The sequence below is a fragment of the Mus caroli genome, chromosome 2 (assembly GCF_900094665.2).
Source record: "Mus caroli chromosome 2, CAROLI_EIJ_v1.1, whole genome shotgun sequence".
NCBI classification, from domain to species: domain Eukaryota; kingdom Metazoa; phylum Chordata; class Mammalia; order Rodentia; family Muridae; genus Mus; species Mus caroli.
The window spans coordinates 156,940,761-156,958,949 of NC_034571.1; the positions used below are offsets into that span (position 1 = coordinate 156,940,761).

The 18,189-nt window shown below is 51.8% G+C and overlaps 2 protein-coding genes across 5 annotated transcripts in view; one reads left to right on the top strand and one right to left on the bottom strand.

Annotated features, from left to right (window-relative positions):
- The window catches only part of Slc12a5 (solute carrier family 12 member 5), a 38,480-nt gene extending 31,098 nt beyond the window's left edge, over window positions 1-7,382 (top strand). Inside the window, exons 18-26 of one of the 2 annotated variants that reach the window (XM_021180201.2) lie at window positions 111-306; window positions 1,448-1,617; window positions 1,774-1,905; window positions 2,684-2,791; window positions 3,838-3,960; window positions 4,048-4,247; window positions 4,576-4,590; window positions 4,820-4,953; window positions 5,090-7,323. In XM_021180201.2, coding sequence (XP_021035860.1) covers window positions 111-306; window positions 1,448-1,617; window positions 1,774-1,905; window positions 2,684-2,791; window positions 3,838-3,960; window positions 4,048-4,247; window positions 4,576-4,590; window positions 4,820-4,953; window positions 5,090-5,181 — 1,170 coding nt within the window. In that variant the 3' untranslated portion in view covers window positions 5,182-7,323. Of the gene's footprint in view, window positions 1-110; window positions 307-1,447; window positions 1,618-1,773; window positions 1,906-2,683; window positions 2,792-3,837; window positions 3,961-4,047; window positions 4,248-4,575; window positions 4,591-4,819; window positions 4,954-5,089 lie in introns of both variants that reach the window. The other variant, XM_021180217.2, reaches the window with a different exon arrangement.
- Window positions 7,383-8,035: 653 nt separating this feature from the next.
- Window positions 8,036-18,189, bottom strand: part of Ncoa5 (nuclear receptor coactivator 5) — a 34,624-nt gene continuing 24,470 nt past the window's right edge. For 2 of the 3 annotated variants that reach the window (XM_021180231.1, XM_021180240.2), the window contains exons 4-8: window positions 17,996-18,132; window positions 16,887-17,013; window positions 11,735-11,934; window positions 10,301-10,621; window positions 8,036-9,825 (exon numbers count right to left, since the gene is read on the bottom strand). In XM_021180231.1, coding sequence (XP_021035890.1) covers window positions 9,236-9,825; window positions 10,301-10,621; window positions 11,735-11,934; window positions 16,887-17,013; window positions 17,996-18,132 — 1,375 coding nt within the window. In that variant the 3' untranslated portion in view covers window positions 8,036-9,235. Of the gene's footprint in view, window positions 9,826-10,277; window positions 10,622-11,734; window positions 11,935-16,886; window positions 17,014-17,995; window positions 18,133-18,189 lie in introns of all 3 variants that reach the window. The other variant, XM_029470914.1, reaches the window with a different exon arrangement.

Genomic DNA, 18,189 nt, shown 5'->3' on the forward strand with positions numbered 1-18,189 from the left:
GAGAGAGGGATGGATGGGTGAAAAGATAGGAGGGAGTCTGTGAGCCCCAGCCCCAGCCCCAGCCCAGGGTGTCTGAGGCTGGCCCTTATACACATATACCCTCCTCACAGTCTATCAGGCGCCTGATGGAGGCTGAGAAGGTGAAGGGCTTCTGCCAGGTAGTGATCTCCTCCAACCTGCGTGATGGTGTGTCCCACCTGATCCAGTCTGGGGGCCTCGGGGGATTGCAACACAATACCGTGCTGGTGGGCTGGCCTCGCAACTGGAGGCAGAAGGAGGATCATCAGACATGGAGGAACTTCATCGGTACTGATACAGAGGGCTCAGGGATGAAGGGCTGGCTCTGGGATGCTTTGCTTCTGAGGGTTTCCTGAGCACTGTGTGTGTGTGTGTGCATGCGTGCGAGTCTCAGCACATACAGGTGACACCACATGCCAGCTTCTGTGTCAGGCCCCGGGGAGGAAGACAGGGTAGGACAGGGCAGAGCGAGGGCTACAGCTTCATAGTCACTGTAGTCAGGGGTCTGAACTGTCCTAGATGTGTCCAACCAATGCTTATAGAATACTAGGTAAGTTGAGGCTTTCTCTCATGCTCTCATGTCTGTGAGCACTAGGCTCTGTCATCTCCATGTTAGTGTGAGACAGAAACAGAGGCATAGAGAATCTATCTGCCTGGGTCACACAGCTGGGAAGTCATGCTTGAGACAGCCAGAGGCTCTCCTGCTAACTCCAAACAGTTCTGATTCTTTGAAGGATTCAGTGATGTCACACATGGTGGGTTCTTGATAATCAAAGGAGGCATAGGCAGGGGAGGGCTCAAGCCTTTACCATGAAAGCATGACCTGAGTTTGATCCTGGAATCCAGGGGTCCCCAGTATTGGAGGGCAGAGACAAGAGACTTTCTGGGACTAAGCTGCCAGCCAGTCCATCTAGTCAGGTCAGTTAGAGCCCTGTCACAAACCAACCAATAAACAAACACCCCCAACAAGATGGACAGCTCCTGAGGAACAGGCAAGGGTGCTGGAGACTGACATCTGCCATCCATATACATCTACACATCTACATGTGTGCCCACATAAATACCCCTCATACATACACACACACGAGAGAGAGAGAGAGAGAGAGAGAGAGAGAGAGAGAGAGAGAGAGAGAGAGAGAGAGAGAGAGAGAGAGAGGAGAGAGAGAGAAAAAAAAGAACAGGGGACATTATTGCCATTTAACAGGTGGGAAAACTGAGCCCAGGAGCGAGAGACTGAAATACTTTTTAACAGTTAAATAGCTAGTAGATGACAAGGTCTAGGTTGTGCTGGTACTCTGATAACTGGAGTTCAAGGTCAGGGTCAGACAGAGTGTGGTGGGCGCTGTATGCCTGGAGACCTTGTGGCTTTTCCCGGGTATGGGGAGACCTGGTCGCGGTTGCCCTCTGGTTCTATTTTGGTCTTTCCAAGAACTGGTCCGGGAAACTACAGCCGGCCACCTCGCCCTGCTGGTCACCAAGAATGTTTCCATGTTTCCCGGGAACCCTGAGCGCTTCTCGGAGGGCAGCATTGACGTGTGGTGGATTGTGCACGACGGGGGCATGCTCATGCTGCTGCCCTTCCTGCTGCGACACCACAAGGTGGGTGCCCGTGGATGTGTGTGGTGCGGGGAAGGGTCAGTGTCCATGCAGGTCCATCCATGGGGAAGCCCCCGGGCTCTAGGCAAGCGCAGCCTCCGAGCCCTCTGCTCTCCCTTACGGGACCTTTCTTTCGGGATTTGCCGTTGATCCTTGCAGGTCTGGAGGAAATGCAAAATGCGGATCTTCACCGTGGCCCAGATGGACGATAACAGTATCCAGATGAAGAAGGACCTGACCACGTTTTTGTACCACTTACGCATTACTGCAGAGGTGGAGGTGGTGGAGATGGTAGGTCCCTAGGAGCCTCTGAAGTTCTTGAGGTCCCAGCTTGGGGCTCCTTCCTTTTGGCCACGGCACCCATCAGGGCCACTTGGATAGCCATAGCCGTCAGTGGATGATACAGGTCGCCTTCCCCTGTGAACTCGTCTTAGCCTCTTACATACTCACCCAAGGGGTCAGCCAGCCAGCCATCTGCCGCAAGAGTAGCCGCCATGTTGAAGAGTGCTCACTCTGTGACCAACTGCTGTGCGCACTTGGCAAGTCGGAGCTCTCATGGCCTCCAGTGAGATACACATGTTGATGTTTTCATTCCCAGCTAGGACATTGAGACCCAGAAAGGTCTGGTGACTGACCGCACAACACAATGAGCGGCAGAGGCAGGATTCAAACCCAGGCGGGCTGCTGCATGCTCTGTTCCCTGTGGGCACAGCGTGTCTATGCCTCACGCTGTGTTCATTAACCTACCCTGTGTCCGTTCACTTATCACCCCATTCATCCTGGGATGTGTTCATTCATCTCTTGTTCCCTTCTTTTCCTTCTTCATTTGCTCAGGTAATTAATTAATTAATCAATACATTCATCGCTTTACAATTTACACCCTTGCCTCTGTGTTGGGTGCACAGGGAACGAGCTGCCTGTTCTCCCAGGCCACGGTTTGATCCCTGGCCTCCTTGGTGCAAGGCCATGTGACAGGAAGCTGCAGGCTGGTGGGAGGGAGGGCTCCTGCCTCCCCCACCTTGGCCTTCCTTAGTTCTCAGCTGCTGCTGCTCTTCTTCCCTGCGCATAGCATGAGAGCGACATCTCGGCATACACCTACGAGAAGACATTAGTAATGGAGCAACGATCTCAGATCCTCAAACAGATGCACCTCACGAAGAATGAGCGGGAACGGGAGGTAAGGGTCCCCTGATGAGGTGCTCAGAGCCACAAGCTACTTCAGACTGTGGGCCTGCACAGGTGTGGGAGGTTCTGGGCTGCCGTGTGCCTGGCCATCAAGAATGCTGTATTCACCTTAGCTGCCATCACCTCCTAATGCCCAGCTCCCCTGCTGTGGGGCTACATGGAGCTGTTGCCGCTTTTCCAGCCCCCTCACAGGGACTTTGGCATGGAAACAGACTTTCGCCTCTGTAGGAGACTTCTAGGCCCGAGGAAGAATAGTGGCTGCTAAATATGTACGGATGACAAGTTCTCAGGGGGTGTGTGCTGCCAGTGTGGGAGACAAGGGTTCATGTAACAGACTCGTCGAGTGGGTAACAGATGGGTATTTAAAGACATGGATGTTGGGTAGGAGTCAGGGGCGAGCCTCCTAGGGGCTGAGTGAAGGGCTCTCAGGAGAGGAACTGCTGAGCACCACGGGGATAAGGTCTCTTCAGTTTCAATCACTGGCCCCCTGGAGTATGGATAAAAAGATCCACCCCAGGGAGCGGAGTCCCTGGGGGAAGTGAGGGATGGCAGCCAGGGCTGTGGACAGAACTCCTGGGGCATGAGTAGCAGGTCCCATAGGCGAACCACGGGTTCTCTCAGGTCTCTCAGGTGGGGAGAATCTGTCTTTCAGAATGTGGCCGAGAGGCGTTCAGGGAAACGAGTGATGGGCCCTTGAAGGACAGGGGTGTCACCCAGGGTGATAGCAGAAGTGATAAGAAATGCTGTGTGCTGGGGCCAGCCAGAGTGGCCTGGGACCATGGTGCTAGGCTCAGGCTTGCTGTGCCAGGTGTTAAACTGCTGGTTGCCGATGGCAGGAAGGCCTGTGCTCTGGAGACCAGAGGCCAGGGCAGCCATGCAGTAGGTGTTTGGTCCTGAGGCACTCCACTGTTTTTATTACAATGAGTGCCACTCAGGCATGTGTGTAACCTTGATAAGCATCTGCTGTAGTAATGGCTCTTGGCAGGGCGTGGGTGGTGACCCCCAGCAGAGCTGGCACCAACCTGTGTCACTCCCCAGATCCAGAGCATCACAGATGAGTCTCGGGGCTCCATTCGGAGGAAGAATCCAGCCAACCCCCGGCTCCGCCTCAATGTTCCCGAAGAGACAGCGTGTGACAATGAGGAGAAGCCAGAGGAGGAGGTGAGTGGCTGGGGTGGCTCTGACTAGTGGTAGTAGAAACTTTGGCCACCAAAAGTGTCACCTGCTGACCTGTCATCCCTACCTCAGGTGCAGCTGATCCATGACCAGAGTGCTCCCAGCTGCCCTAGCAGCTCGCCATCTCCAGGGGAGGAGCCCGAGGGGGACGGGGAGACAGACCCAGAGAAGGTGCATCTTACCTGGACCAAGGATAAGTCAGTGGCAGAGAAGAATAAAGGCCCCAGTCCCGTCTCCTCCGAGGGCATCAAGGACTTCTTCAGCATGAAGCCGTATGGGCCTGGGGCTGCATGGGGGGTGGGGGGAGGGTGGGCCTAAAGGTGTTTAATATGGCAGAATAACTGGGCAGGAAGGTCGTGATCTGGCAGTTTGATGACCATGGGCAGGACTTGCTTTGGTTTCCCCAGTTCGAGACTTACAGGGCTGGGCATGATGGTTCCAGGTCAGGATGCACTCCCAAGTGCAGGTGTTGAAGAGGTGAAGGTGGGTGGGGGGGCAGTGCTTATCCTGGATAAGATGGTGGCTGGCTTAGCGGGGTGCCTCTTTTCCTGACCCCTCTCTTTTTCTTTCTCTCTTTGCTTCTCTTTGTGTTTCCTGAAGGGAGTGGGAAAACTTGTAAGTGTGCCACCAGCTCCATCGTCTTTCCTAAGTTTCTAGGGTCCCTCCTCCACGGAACCCTCAGGGGTGTCCCTGGCCATTGCCCAGCTTGGAGTGTTATGGGGTTGGGGGAGGTCCCAGGCTGGCAAGTACCGGCTGAGCAGCCAGACTCAGGCTGGGAGGGCGATCCGACCTAACTCTTCTTGGCCTGGGCTAACATCCGCACTTCCTCTCCTTTTTTCTGCAGGAACCAGTCCAACGTGCGGCGCATGCACACAGCTGTGCGGCTGAACGAGGTCATCGTCAATAAATCTCGGGATGCCAAGCTAGTTTTGCTCAACATGCCCGGGCCTCCCCGCAACCGCAATGGGGATGAAAACTGTATCCTGGATTTAAGTTAAAGGGAAGAGGGAGGTGGACGGCACCGTTAGGTGGGTCCTCTAGCCTGGGATGAAAACCCTAGGACAGGGACGCAGGCTGAGAGAAGTCGCAGGCTGTCTCCTTAACCAGCTCTTAGACATGGAATTCCTGGAGGTCCTCACTGAGCAACTGGACCGGGTGATGCTGGTCCGCGGTGGCGGCCGAGAGGTCATCACCATCTACTCCTGAAGGCCAGGACCTGCCACTCCGGCCCGAGCGCGCCCGGCCCGCGGCCCCCAGAGCCCTCGCCGCGCCTCCCCGCCGCTGTCACCGTTTACATAAGACCCCGTTGCCCGTGCCCTGGCCCCTTTCCCTCCCGCTGCCTGCAGCCCGGAGGCCTTGCCCGTCCGGGCTGACCCGCAAGGCGGCCCGTGGGCCCCTTTTCTGAGCCCGGCCTCGCCCCGCCGGAGCAGACGTTGCAATAAAGGTGGCGAGGAGGCGTGGAGAGGAGCGGAACGGTGGTCCCGCGCCGGGCAGCCCCGAGCCCGTCCCTCCCCACGCCCCGCCGAGCTCCCCCGGGACCCTGGTCGCCGAGCCCGGGTGCCGCTCGGTCGCGCTATACATAGTGTACAGGAGACATCGCGTGTATTTTTAATGTCCCCATATTTCTGTAACTAGAAACGCAACGGACTCCTCGCCACGGCCGCGCTCTCCCCGCTGCGGGCACGCAGGAAGGCGGAAGCCCGGGGAGTCAGGTTTCCCTGCGTTCCCGAGCTGAGAGCCAAGTGCTTTAAGGCCGGCGCTCTCCTTTCCCTTTCCTGTCCACGGCCTAGGCTTCCCTCTCCTCCCTCCAGTTCTTGGCGGACAAAGGTGAGACGGTGGCCGGCTTCAGTGGATGTGAGCTTCCAGGCGGCCAGGAGGGGAGGGGTCGCCCCTCCAGGGGGAGAAACTGAGGCCCGCGACCACCGAGGAAGTCCTGCCCGGTGCCTTCGTGGAGGAGCAGGCGTCTCTCCTCTCTTGGCTTGCCGCCTGCTCCCCCTGTCCCGTGACTCCTCGCCAAAGACTGAATTCGTGGAGCTGGAGGGTACACCCTCCCCAGTTTCCTTCCTGGGACAGGCGAGGGGCCAATGTCAGCCTTGGGGCCAACTCACCAGGAGGCCTCCCGCAGCCTCTGATATTCCCTCTCTTGGTCCCCATTCTGCAAGTCCTGCCTGGGGACCCAGCTGCCTGGTTGTTCTGGGGCTGAGCTTTGCTGCCTAGCAGCAGGTCCTTAGCCACCATCTCTCCAGATACCAGGTCCTGGAGTAGGGATAGAGTCTTACACGGGCCCAGTTGTTCCTAGCGCTTCTCTGACCTTTTCCGAGTAGGACTCACGGCCTTTGGCTTTCCCAAATTCATCCTTGGCGCTTCCGCTCCACCAGCCCCACCTGTGAGGGGGTGCCCTTAGCCCCTTAGAGAGGCGTTTGGCTGGTTCCCTTGCCCCAGGGCACGTTACTAAGAGGACAGGCACTGCATGCTCCTTTAAGCGCCCTCTGGGACTGGGTACAGTGCCTCCAGCCCCAGGGCCCTGGCCTGTGCACCTAGTTAGACATCATGCTCACTCCAGGGCCAGGACCACTAGCTGACCTCACCACCTCTTTTTCCTTGAGCTCAAGGCAGAGAGCTGCAGCTGGTGCCATCAAGACGGCTCAGGTGTGGCCAGTGGCAGGGCTGGAGGGCCACTGCCCTGTTGCTTGGCTCAAGCCCCTCTCAAGACTTGATGAGGACTGGGTACTCTTCCAGGCAGTAGCCATCAAGTTGGAAGTATAGGACCCAGGGCCCGCCATCCTTCAAGACTGCCCTCCCTTGCCGTGGTTTTACCTTTTGGGGCAAGAGAGGGGCTGGGTAGCTGGGGAGGAGGCAGCATCGACACCAATTAGGGAACCAAAGTTGCACGACCTGGGCCCAGACTCTGGTTGGCAAGAGCAAAGTTTCCGTTGATGAAAACAAACAGCCCACAACAAAACCCCCAGTTTTCTGTGCTCCATGTGCAATATTTGTTATGAACCTTGTGTCGTTCAAGTCACCTCTATAATCACTGTAGCTAGATGTTCCATGTCCATCCAGGTGACTTCTACTCTGAGTGCAATATTTGAATAGCCTGGTAGTGAGAAGAGTGTCGCTTCTGTTTCAGCAGACCTATGTGCAGGGCAATGCAATGCAGTCCAAACCCCTTGTAAATAGGAGCGGCCGCGAGCCAGACCAAGAGTATTTATTGTTACTATTATTAGGCCTGCCTTTGATTTTAGTGTTTCGGTACTTCGCATCCCGACTCGGTATTGATCTTGTGTTCTTTGTGCCAATACGCAAAGGAGAGGGTCAGTTCTCTCCTTTACTGTTGAATGCTCCCACTTAATGCTTTAAGGCTTTTACTGTGTTAATTTTTTAGATACCTGTCTGCACACAATGCAATAAAAATAATTTTATTACACCCTTGACAGCCTGAAGGGTACGGTTTAGATACTTCAGGAGGGAGTCCACTTCACTGTCAGCATATGAAGCTTTGGCTTTTCGAGACAGGGTTTCCTGGAGCCCAGGCTGGGCTGGAACTTGGCCAGTTAGATATTAGGTGGGAAACACTCTGCTCTGCTTACAGAAGTGAGCACAGCAGCTTTGGGGCCCTGGGCCTGAGGTAGGAGGTGTTTCCTAGGTGTCAAGTCACATGGTGCCCTCTGGGAGGCAGCAACTCTCTTCTTGAGAGGAGGGTCAGGACAGTCATGCCAAGTGTATTAAAGGCTCTTCAAGGCCTCCATGTTCTGACTATAGATTATGCCAAACTCCTGCACAATGGGCAGCAACAGGCATGAAGGCAAAAGAGGAATGACAGCCATGGCCCAGAGAGGCTCCTCACAGTGGCTTCCTTCCCCGTAACATATCTTGGACACCTGCAATACACCGTCTCTAGCAGCAGGCACAGAGCGTGAGTCTGCTGTAGGCATTCCTATAAACACTTCTCACTGGTGGGCAGAACAGCAAGTTTAGGCTGGGCACAGAGACTCTGCTCTTGGGGAAAGTGCTCAGCAGAGGTGCTGCTGCAGACACACCCAAGAAAGATTAGCACAGGTCTGACTTTTTCATTTTAATTAAAAAGTAATTATTTCATTATATCAACAACACAAGAGTTCCAAAGGGGGAGGAGGACCCACCGTATAACACAAACAGATCAGAACATAAACTGCTGCCATTTGGGGACTTAGCTTTTGAAACTGGTTTGCTCAGCCTCTGGCAGGGACTGGACTGGAGTTAGCACTCTTGCCGCCCAGCCAGGCCTGACTCTCCCCTGACCTGATCCTCACTACATCTAATGAGCAGCCTTTCCCAAAGCAAAAGGTGCTTCTTCCTCTGGCTCCATTCAGGGCAGCAGCCAGAGCCCTTCTCTGACATCACCCTGTCTCTGTATGAGAACATACCCAACGACCACAGTCTATCATCAAGTGGTCCCTGTCTCCTGCTCATCAGAAAACAGAACAAGAGTCTGAATGAAAACAAAAGCCTGGGGCTCAAAAGAAATCACGAACCACCCAGGTCCAGCTCCAGAGCTTGGAGCTGCCCCCAGTGCTGACTGCATGAGGTGCAGCCGGAGAGAAAGGTGCGGCTAACGCTGTGGAGAGCAGTGGGCCCCAGGGTCACAGTTCATGTCAAAGTGCCAAGAGAGCTGCTCACTTGTCTGGAGACCCTCCAGGAAAATAAAAAAATACGAAACCAAACCAACTTCAAGGGACCACTCTGATGCAGTCACAAGAGTCCTCTCTTCTCTGGCCACATGGCACTTTGACAGTCCAGAGAAATCACTCTTGAGTCCTTGGAGTTCTATTCTCTGATGGAACAATGATGACACTGTCTGCCAAGACCACCTGGCTTCACTGGGAGCCAGGCAGGACGCAGCTCTGGCTGCTGTGGAGGTGAAAACTAAGGCTGTGACCACTGCCTCCAAAAATGGTGTTCCCATAGGGCAGCTGCGCTTGGCTTCTTCCTGTTCCTCCAAATCTGCCAGGCAGGTGCCAGAGCGATCCCAGACAGAAGCTGAGCCCAGATCCCAGAACACTTATCTTCTACCCAAACAAAAGATCCAGCCCCGAATGCAGTCTAAGTTCTGATTCTGTTAAGTGATAAGCAACAGCCGCAGGAAGGAGTGGTGAGAGAAACTTAGGATATTTGCTGTTGACCTGGAAAGTGTTCCGAACACTTCCAAACAACTCTACTTAGGATGAAGTGGGAGGGGCCAGGGAGAAGGGGGGGCTAGGAACAGTAGACCAGTAGAACCTCAGTAATGCCTCTGGTAAGATCCCATGGGGGCCTGGGGCCGCCCCACCTGTGCTGCAGTTTGGCTAACCAGGTGGGAAAGGGCAGGGCCACTCTGAATCAGGGTGTCCAGAGCCTTTTGTACACTTGGATTGTCAAAGTTAATACCTGTGGAAGATACAGGCCTCTGGCTAGCCATGGTGCTGGCGGGTGCCAGGTGACTGGAAGGCTGACCAAAGAGCCCTTGGGAAGGAGCCCCAGGCCTAGGGCCCATGTTCCGAGCAGACCCTGCCTGTCCCACAATGTTTGGAGGCTGATTTCCTGAGGCCTGCGGTCTTTGCTGAGGCTGGCTGTTTGCTGCTGTGGAAAAATTCTGGTTCTGAGAGCTTCCGGTAGCCACTGAGGGGGATGCAGAGCTGCTGTTGGCCGCAACTGCGCCACTATTGAAGAGGCTGAGGATTTTGGCCTGAAGCTCTTGCTGGGAGGTGGGGGGTGCGGCTGGAGTGGGTGTAGCAGAAGGGAGCACTTGGCCGCTCTGAAGCGGTTGTGAACTTGGTTGTGACTTCAGCGAGGAACCCGAGGCCGCCCCGAGTGGCTGGCGGGAAATCGGGCCTGGAAGACAGAAGAGGGAGGCATCTGGTTGAGAGTGCCCCCTAAGGGCAGGAGGCCTAGCAGCCACAAGAACAGCAATCACACACCACAACAATCATACAGTACAAGACAGTAACATCACATTCCAAAGGGGCCGTTGCTTCACAGAGAGCAGCCCAATGCCCAACAGAATTGCTTAAAACAAACAAAACAAAACAAAACAAATAAACAAGGGGCATCCATTATGGCTCCCAGGACGCCAACAATACTAGATAGATTAAGCCCCAGCAGCCCAACTCTAGGGAGCAGAGCTCAGCAGAGAATGGAGATCATCATTACAGCATCATCAGCGTGCATGGATTGTGGGAGAAGCCAAAGGATGGCTCACTTCCCTTGCCCACCCCAGAGAACCCTGGGCATGCCACCCTCCCAACAGAGCACGGGATGAGAGAAATGCAGAGTGAGAACTTCACCTCGGCCCTGCCACGTAGCTCACCAGGCAGAGAGTCGGCGCTGCTCCTCAGGAGCCGCTCCTTCCGCTCTCGCAGGTAGTTGATGATCTTGTCCGTCTCCTCGGCAGTGAGGTATCTGTTGTCTGCCAGGAGGTTGATGAGGCTCTGGATAGCTGGAGGGTGCCCTCCACGACCTCCCTCTTCAGGGCCCCCACGATCTCTTTCCTGGAGGATGGCGTCATTAGCCATTTTGGCTGCCTGTCGGGCAATCTCCTCACGTTCCTTTTCTCGACAGTCATTCTTGTAGCGCTCATAATTTCTGGCCACCAGCACCATGGCATCTGCCTGGGGCATGTTGCGATGCTCTACAGGAGGGAATGACACCAGTCATTTTCTCCCATGACAGATCCAAGTGCCCACTGCTGTGCTTTGCCAAGCCTTTCTCAACCTCAAAGCAGAGAAGCACTGCAGTGCTAACAAGTCTTGAACCTAGAGTGGGGTGGGCTGAGGGACAGAGCATCGCTCGCTCTTCAGTGTGGGACACACCTTCTTCCTACAGAGCTATTTCTTCAGTGGATCACAGACCTGTGGTAAAAACCAAAGGAACACAACAGCCTCCCACAGTGTCGAATAGGCCACTTGGGGAGCAGCTGGGCAGCCTCCACACGGCAGCAGGAGACTGGAGAGTCTTGTGTGAAGCCTGGCTCCCTGCTGTGCTCAGGGCAGAGCCACTACAGCTTTTTAATTCATCAGTTCAAAGGTCATGGACTAAGATTAAACTGTAACCCTAAATAACCACCTCTTCTTAGTGGGGCAGCAGTCTTACGGGCACTGAGGACACTTCTTGGAACCTTACATAAATATCTAGATACAAGCTAAGGACAATTCTACCAAGCCTGTGACTATGGGTGTGAGCGCCAGGTCAACGGAGATCATAGGCAGGTGGAAAAGGGGAAGTTAGGCTTAAGAGCCACAGTCAGGGCACCGATGGCAGAGTCTCAGTGCTTGGGCTCAAAGCACTCCAAGAGCCTTCCTCTAGTGAACCAGAGCCTCTCCTGTCAGTTTAACTACTCTAGCACACTGACAGACAGCAGCTTGTTTGTGAGAGTCTCACCCCTGTCAGGTAGCAGATGCCTAAGCCAGACCTCACTGAGAGCCAGGCTTTCCAAGAGTTCCTTCAGTGATGTCCCGCTGGTGGTCTGAGATGGGACACAGTGGGAGAACTAACACATGAGAACTTATATGACCACTACTAATCAGCTCACCTCCCCACAATAGCTGGCTGTTGACAGTCGGCCAGCAGGTCTACAACAGTGTCAGAAAACACCAAGGAAAAGATCAAAGTCTTTTCCATAGCAAAGGAAGGGGCTGCCACAGTGGAACTGAAACGTCAGCCATTTCTCAAAACCCACTTCTCATGGGCAGGGCACAGAATCTGTGCTGGTGACTACCTCTGGGAATTTGGACTACCTCTGTACCTTGTGGTGTTCCGAACATGATGTTGACTGTGCAGGAACGGTGAATCTGGTGCTGCTGGGTGATGACAATGGCGAAGGGAGAGCCTCCCCTGCTGACATCCTCCAGAGCTTGTGAGAGGGACACCTCTGTGTTGAGGAAGATCAGGTCCACGACCATGCCTAGGTCTCGCACCTTCCTCCCCACAGACTCAGCATAATCTCTACGAGAAAAAACAGGACCCAGGTGAGCACTTCCTCGCCACAGCTCAAGCTGTGAACTTCTGAACCTTAGCCAGCTGTCCTCCTCAGAACTCAGACTTTAGCCTACCTAGTACTACCTTTGAGTTTCTAGAATAATTTTAACTAGTGCTATGGGCATGCAGGAAGTAGCCACTAGAGCAGAACTTGAGCCGCATGCCTCCTCCCCACCTCATTGTCTGTTAAAGCTGATTCTGACTGGACACGGTGTTTCAGAAGCCTCGCTCGCAGGGTTGCTTGCAGCCAGCCGGGTCAGACCTTGGGAAGATCAGCACTTTGTTCCCTGTACTCTGTAAAGCAAGCCCTGAGGAGAGTGCTTCCTGCTGAGCTTAGCTTAACAAGCTGTCACCAGACTATTTAACTATTAGTCATTAGACTATTTAACGGTTACAGGATGAAGTGACACTCGAAAAAGCATCACTGGCTTCACATCGAGGCCAGAGTCACCAGTCTCACTTAAAAGGAAGAAGCTGCAGCTTCATCGTCAGCCACATGCCATCCAGATGTTTAGCACTGCCCAACTCCCACTCAGAAAAAACGACCTCAGAGGGAGTGAAGGGCACCGAGCATGTGTGTCAGTGTGACTTCTGGCAAAGCCTGTCTGCTGCTTCCATGTGTGATGTGTAGTCACTCCAAAGGGCACTTGCCACAACAGTGCTGGTACTGTCAGCAGTGGACTCACACCCAACAACAGGCAGCCTGAGCATCCTCTAGGACCTTCTAGACTGCTCTAGGGAGCTTCCACTGAAGTCACAGGATAGGGGCACAGCTCCAAACACTAAGTAGCCAGGTTCTCCAGACCTGCCTTGCCTCAGCCTCTGCCTGCTTCATGCCTTAAGGTCTCTCTCCATAATGGACTAGTCAGGTAGCTCTCCATGGGGGTCTTCTGCCATTTTCTAACTCCTAAGGCTGAGTTGTCTCTCAGGTGTTGAGCCTTTATGTTTTTTTTCCATTATTTGCTATCTACCCATATGTGCTCATGACAGCAGCATGATGTCACCAAGAGAGCTGACACACCACCTTTGACCTTTTCCCTAAGAGATCTTTTATAATTTTACTAAGTTTTCAAACCTGGTCTTCTCTTCCTGTTCCAAGCAGTCTTTGGTACCTAACACATCTTCCCCTCCAAATTCTTCAGCTATGGACACAATGCTGGTCCATCAGTGAGCTCAGTCACACAGGTCACTCTGAGCCTCTCCTTGATGACGATCCACAGAGGGCTCCCAGGGAGAACACAGATGTGTTTCTAGTTTTCTTCACTCTGGTCTTTAGAAGAAACCATCTTATCCCCAGAAGTAGTGTCAGAAAAAGTGAAGACATCTGACTTGGATAGTCTTCATCCACTCTGACTTACAGGTTTTCAAAACTGCTCATAAAACTTTTTGTAGCTCTCTTTACCCTCTACCAGTTTATTTACTACATTTAAAAGGTTTCTATTTATATGCCTTGTCTATCTGTGTACCTTGAACCCCCTTGTGTCCCAGGAGGCCAGAAGAGGGCACTGGATCCTCTAGGACTGAAGTTAGAGAAGGCTGTCAGCCTCCATGTGGTGCTGAGAAATGACTGCAGCTCCTCTGGAAGAGCAGTCAGCTAGTGGTTGTTTTGTTTTGTTTTTTTGAGACAACACAGGAATTCTCTGTGTAGCCCTGGCTGTCCTCGACCTCAGAAATTCGACTGCCTTTGCCTCCCAACCAAGCGTCAGTGAGTGTTCTTAACTGTTGTGTTTGCTCTCCAGTTCTTCTGCCAGTTTAATGAACAAGAAGTTCTAAGCATGTTTTTTGTCCAAACTCTTTCTGATAGCTTTCCAAATTTTGCTTTGATGTACCATTTCACAGGTGTGCTAATGAGGGGCGACCTTGCGGCTCTGTGGCCAGTGCTCTTCCCAACTGCTGGTGAAGGGCCTAAGGAGAAGATTACTCTGACACCACCAGGACTTCTGCCCCCCAAAATAGGCTTTGTTTTTAATCAAACTCTTCTCTGTTTTGGGTATTTTTGAGTCAGGTTTTTTCTGGAACTCGCTCTGTAGACCAGACTGGCCTCAAATGTAGATCTGCCTGCCTCTCTGCTTGGATGGTCAGACTCCATTCCCCACTGTGCCTCTCCACAGTCCTCCTCTTCTCCTCATCACCCTCCTCCTCTTCTGCCTCTTTCAATGAACTAGCAGTGTGCGTTCTGGGCTCTAGCAGACTGTCTTTCTTCTTCCCCCTCTTCCTTATCCTTAGCCTCATCATTGCCGATGCTCACACTTCTTTCTTCATGAAGACTGTAATGGGATAAGCCAAAAACTGAAGCTGTTTCTTCACAACCTTATTTGTCTTTCCTCTAAGCATTAGATTCATTCTGAGGCAGTAGAACCTTTGTCCTGTGACCCATAGGTCCCCTGACAGTCCTATATGTCAACAGTCTAGGCTTAATGGTCATGTTGTTCATCAATATCATGTTTGATGATTGAATAAAAACCAACACCTACTGGGCAATCATAAGGGCCTGCATGAAAACTCTGGTCCTAGATTTGAAGTAAAGCCAAGGTCCCTAACGACGGCGATGGCACTAATGTGCAGCTCCTCCCTAGGGTCTAGTTTACCAGGATCTGTTAACCTTTCATATCTGACTTTGTTCAGAGCATCTGATGAATTTGTTTGATTAATGATCAATGACATTGATTGGGCAGTTTCTACCTGGAAGGTCAAAGTCTCAACTTCTTTCTCCTCCATCAGCAGGGCTTTATTTACACTGGCTACACATACTATATATGCAGTGGAGCAGTCCTGGGATTCTGAAACAAGACAGGATCCCCCTGAATGTGAAGTAATCCTACCCTTGCTCTACAGTGCTGAGACTATAGGTGTCAGCACTACTGGCTGGTACCTCTCTTCTGATTCTCTAGTCTACAACTGCTTTCTAGGGCCTGCTGTACTCTTCAATTCTCAGGGAGGCAGTATGGGAACACAGTGTGCTTGGATGGTAGAAATGTGAGCCTGGATTCCAATTCCAGCATTTACTTGTAAAGCTGTTGTGATGCTTTGCATGTCTGGCCCATGGGAAGTGGCACTCTTTGGAGGTGTGGCTTTGTTAGAGGAAGTGTGGAAGTGGGCTTTGAGGTCTCCTATGCTCAAGCTCCACCCAGTGTGTAGCACAATCTCCTCCTGCTGCATTCAGCACCAAGTCTGCCTGGATGCTGCCATGCTTCCCGCCATGATGACAATGGATTGAACCTCTGAAACTATAAGCCAGCCCCAATGAAATGTTTGCCTTTATGAAAGTTGCTAAGGTCATGGTGTCTCTTCACAGCAATGAAACCCTGACTAAGACAGAAGGGAAGCTACGAGTAGGTCCTTTAATTCTTACCAAACTTGGAGCCAGTAACACAGGAACGTGACTTAGTTCCTGTCATTTGATTTTGCCTCCAATTTAAATTAACCCTCTGGTCCTTCCCCTCACAGGACTCATTATCTCTATAGTTCTGTCCCCTTCCTCACTAGTCTAGGAGGCCCCATAAGCAGCAATGGCTAAAGTATTTGCTTGTTACTACTACAGTCCCATGCACACATGCACAGACCCCTACCCCTCGCTAAGTGACCCACATAGAACTACAGTGAAGACTATAAATCGTTTATGTAAAGCACCCAGTAGGCAATATGGGGTAGATGCTTAGAAAATGATGACTATGTATTTGGCACTTGTGAACTCTCACCTGCTGGCTGGTGTCTTAACAGATTTCCTACCTAGCCACTGCTCCTTTGAAATGAGCTTCTGTAACTGTACAGGGCTAGAAAATATACAGATTTACTAACTACAGCAGAAGGAGAACACAGCTCAAGACAATTGTGAAAGCTTAACAGAGTGGAACAGAGAGGTGTTAGGACTCTGACCTGGTTAATGAGGTCACCTAACACTTCTGTAGGGCCAAACTTTCTGAATTCCTCCAGGATTCAAGGCTGCCCCTTGTGGAAGTGGGGGGAGGGGGGAGATCTATTCCTTTTCTTGACTAGAATACACTTCCATTCTTATTCTCAGTTCACATGATTCTGCAAGGCTAATCTCATCTCTAAGTCTATGGTATATAACCCGGCCCTAGTAAATCACAGTATCCCGGGCCCCAGTCCACAGTGACAACATTAGCATTGGGAGTTACAGTGAGCTAGCTTAGTCTCAGGAAAACTCTAAGATGTCTGGTCACACCCTGGGAGGACGGCTGCAGAGCGAGGATCAAGCGCGTCTGTAATCCCACAGACAGACAGGAGAACTGTTGGTGCTTTATGGCTGATAACCTAGCAGAGTACCAGTAGTTCTTTCTAGGTTTGGAAAGCGGCCCTTTCTTTTTTCTTTTTTGAGTTTTTGAGACAGCGTTTCTCTGAAGCCCTGGCTGTCCCGGAGCTCACTCTATAGATCAGGCCGTCCTTGAACTCAAAGAGATCTGCCTGTCTCTGCCTCCTGAGTGCTGAGATTAAGGAAGTACATAACCAGTGCCTGGCTAAGAAGTCCTTTTTCAAAGGAATAAGGAAGGAGGAGAGCCTATGCTGTCATTTGGCTTTTGCAGCACCCATACACTTATGTGCATGTATACACACACACACACACACACACAGTATCAGAAAAGAGAAGCCTTGTCTTTAGTAGGTTTGCTAAGCTAAGAAGTCACTGTAACTCTGACTCTTCAAGTAGAAAACATGGTCAGGAAGAGGGCAGAAGCAAGGAAGGCAGCACCGAGACACTGACAGGGGGCATGTCTTGCGCACAGCTGGACTTTAGAGGAGGCCATGTTTGAACCTTTATGTTGGGTTTCCTGTCACTGAGTGGAAGAGCTCTAGCTTAAGCTCAGGTAACAGTGGGGCAGCCAAGTCGGTGAGCCTCTGGAGCTGCTAAGCACTGACCCCTTTTCCATACCGAGGAGAAACAAGCACGGGCTTCTTACTTAGTCTGTTTGTTGACCACAATAACTGAGCAATCCACAGGCCTCTCAGCATCAAAGCGTCGCTGGATCTCCTCAAAATACCGACGATAAAGCTCCTCTCTACGTCGTTCCTCACGTTTCAAACGCTCTGCAATACACCAGCAGGGGAAACGTAAGGGCTGTCCTTCCATAATGCAGTCAGACATTCTGAATTAATCCCCAGGTCTCTCATTCTTAACCATATTTTACTTTTTTCTACTATCTTAAATCCATCAAGATAAAACCTTGGGTGACAGGCCACAGCCACTGTAATACTTTATATAATTCTACTACTAAACTGACCAAGAAAGGAAGTTAGTTATTTATGTTTTAAAAAGGTGGATCACCCAGTGTGGTGACTCATGTCTGTACAATTCCAGCACTTGGAAGACTGAGGCCAGAGGACTGCAGAGTTCAAGGTCTGCCTAGTTTAACACTGTGACCTCCAATCAGCAAGGTCTACTCCTGTTTAGAAAAAAAGAAAAAGTTGGACAAGATGCCAGGGAGGTGGAGCCAGGCCTGGATTATAGCAGACTTTCCCCAAATCAGCAGCTGTCTATCTCTCCAACACTGGACTCTGTCGTTCTTTCCAGTTCTATAATGTTTCCAATGTAAATTTGTCTGGATTTTCTTTGAAACAAACAAACAAATCAAATTTCCCAATTCCCAGTATTAGTTAAATGGGCAAGAGTAGATGAGTCTCCCCCATCTCTACTTGGCCAGTACAAAACGGCTTGACACTCTTTGCAGATCGTCTTACCTTTAGCTAAGGGAGAAGCTGTTAGGTAAGAATGACAAAGACACATGAAACCCCACCCTGTATGTGTGGTCAGTTACCTGCAAAACAAGTGACAAGGCAAGGAAGTCCCAGCCCCTTCACCTGCAACCTTCTCCTCATTTCTCCACATTACAACTTCTCATTTCCTGTAGGATGATTAAACTACATAATGCTAATTTGCATTTAAACATCAACATTAACACCTGTGGACTGCCTGGCTGAGTCACTGAGCCCTTTGTGTAGAGGTGCTGGTGTCCACAAATCTTTGGTGACTCCCCCCTCCAGTAATGGGAACACACTGCTGCGACTTCACCTTTTGCTCGAGATTGACTCTCTGGGCCAGGAGGGCCCCGTCCATCAAAGCTGTCTCTGTACCGGTCAAAGTACGAGTCATCCTTCCTCCGGCAATAGTCATCCACCCTCAGATACCGGTCGTATGAGCCTTCTCTCCTGAAAAGTCAAGGACAATTTCTCACGTTACAACTCGGCCCTATGTGGCAAAAATAA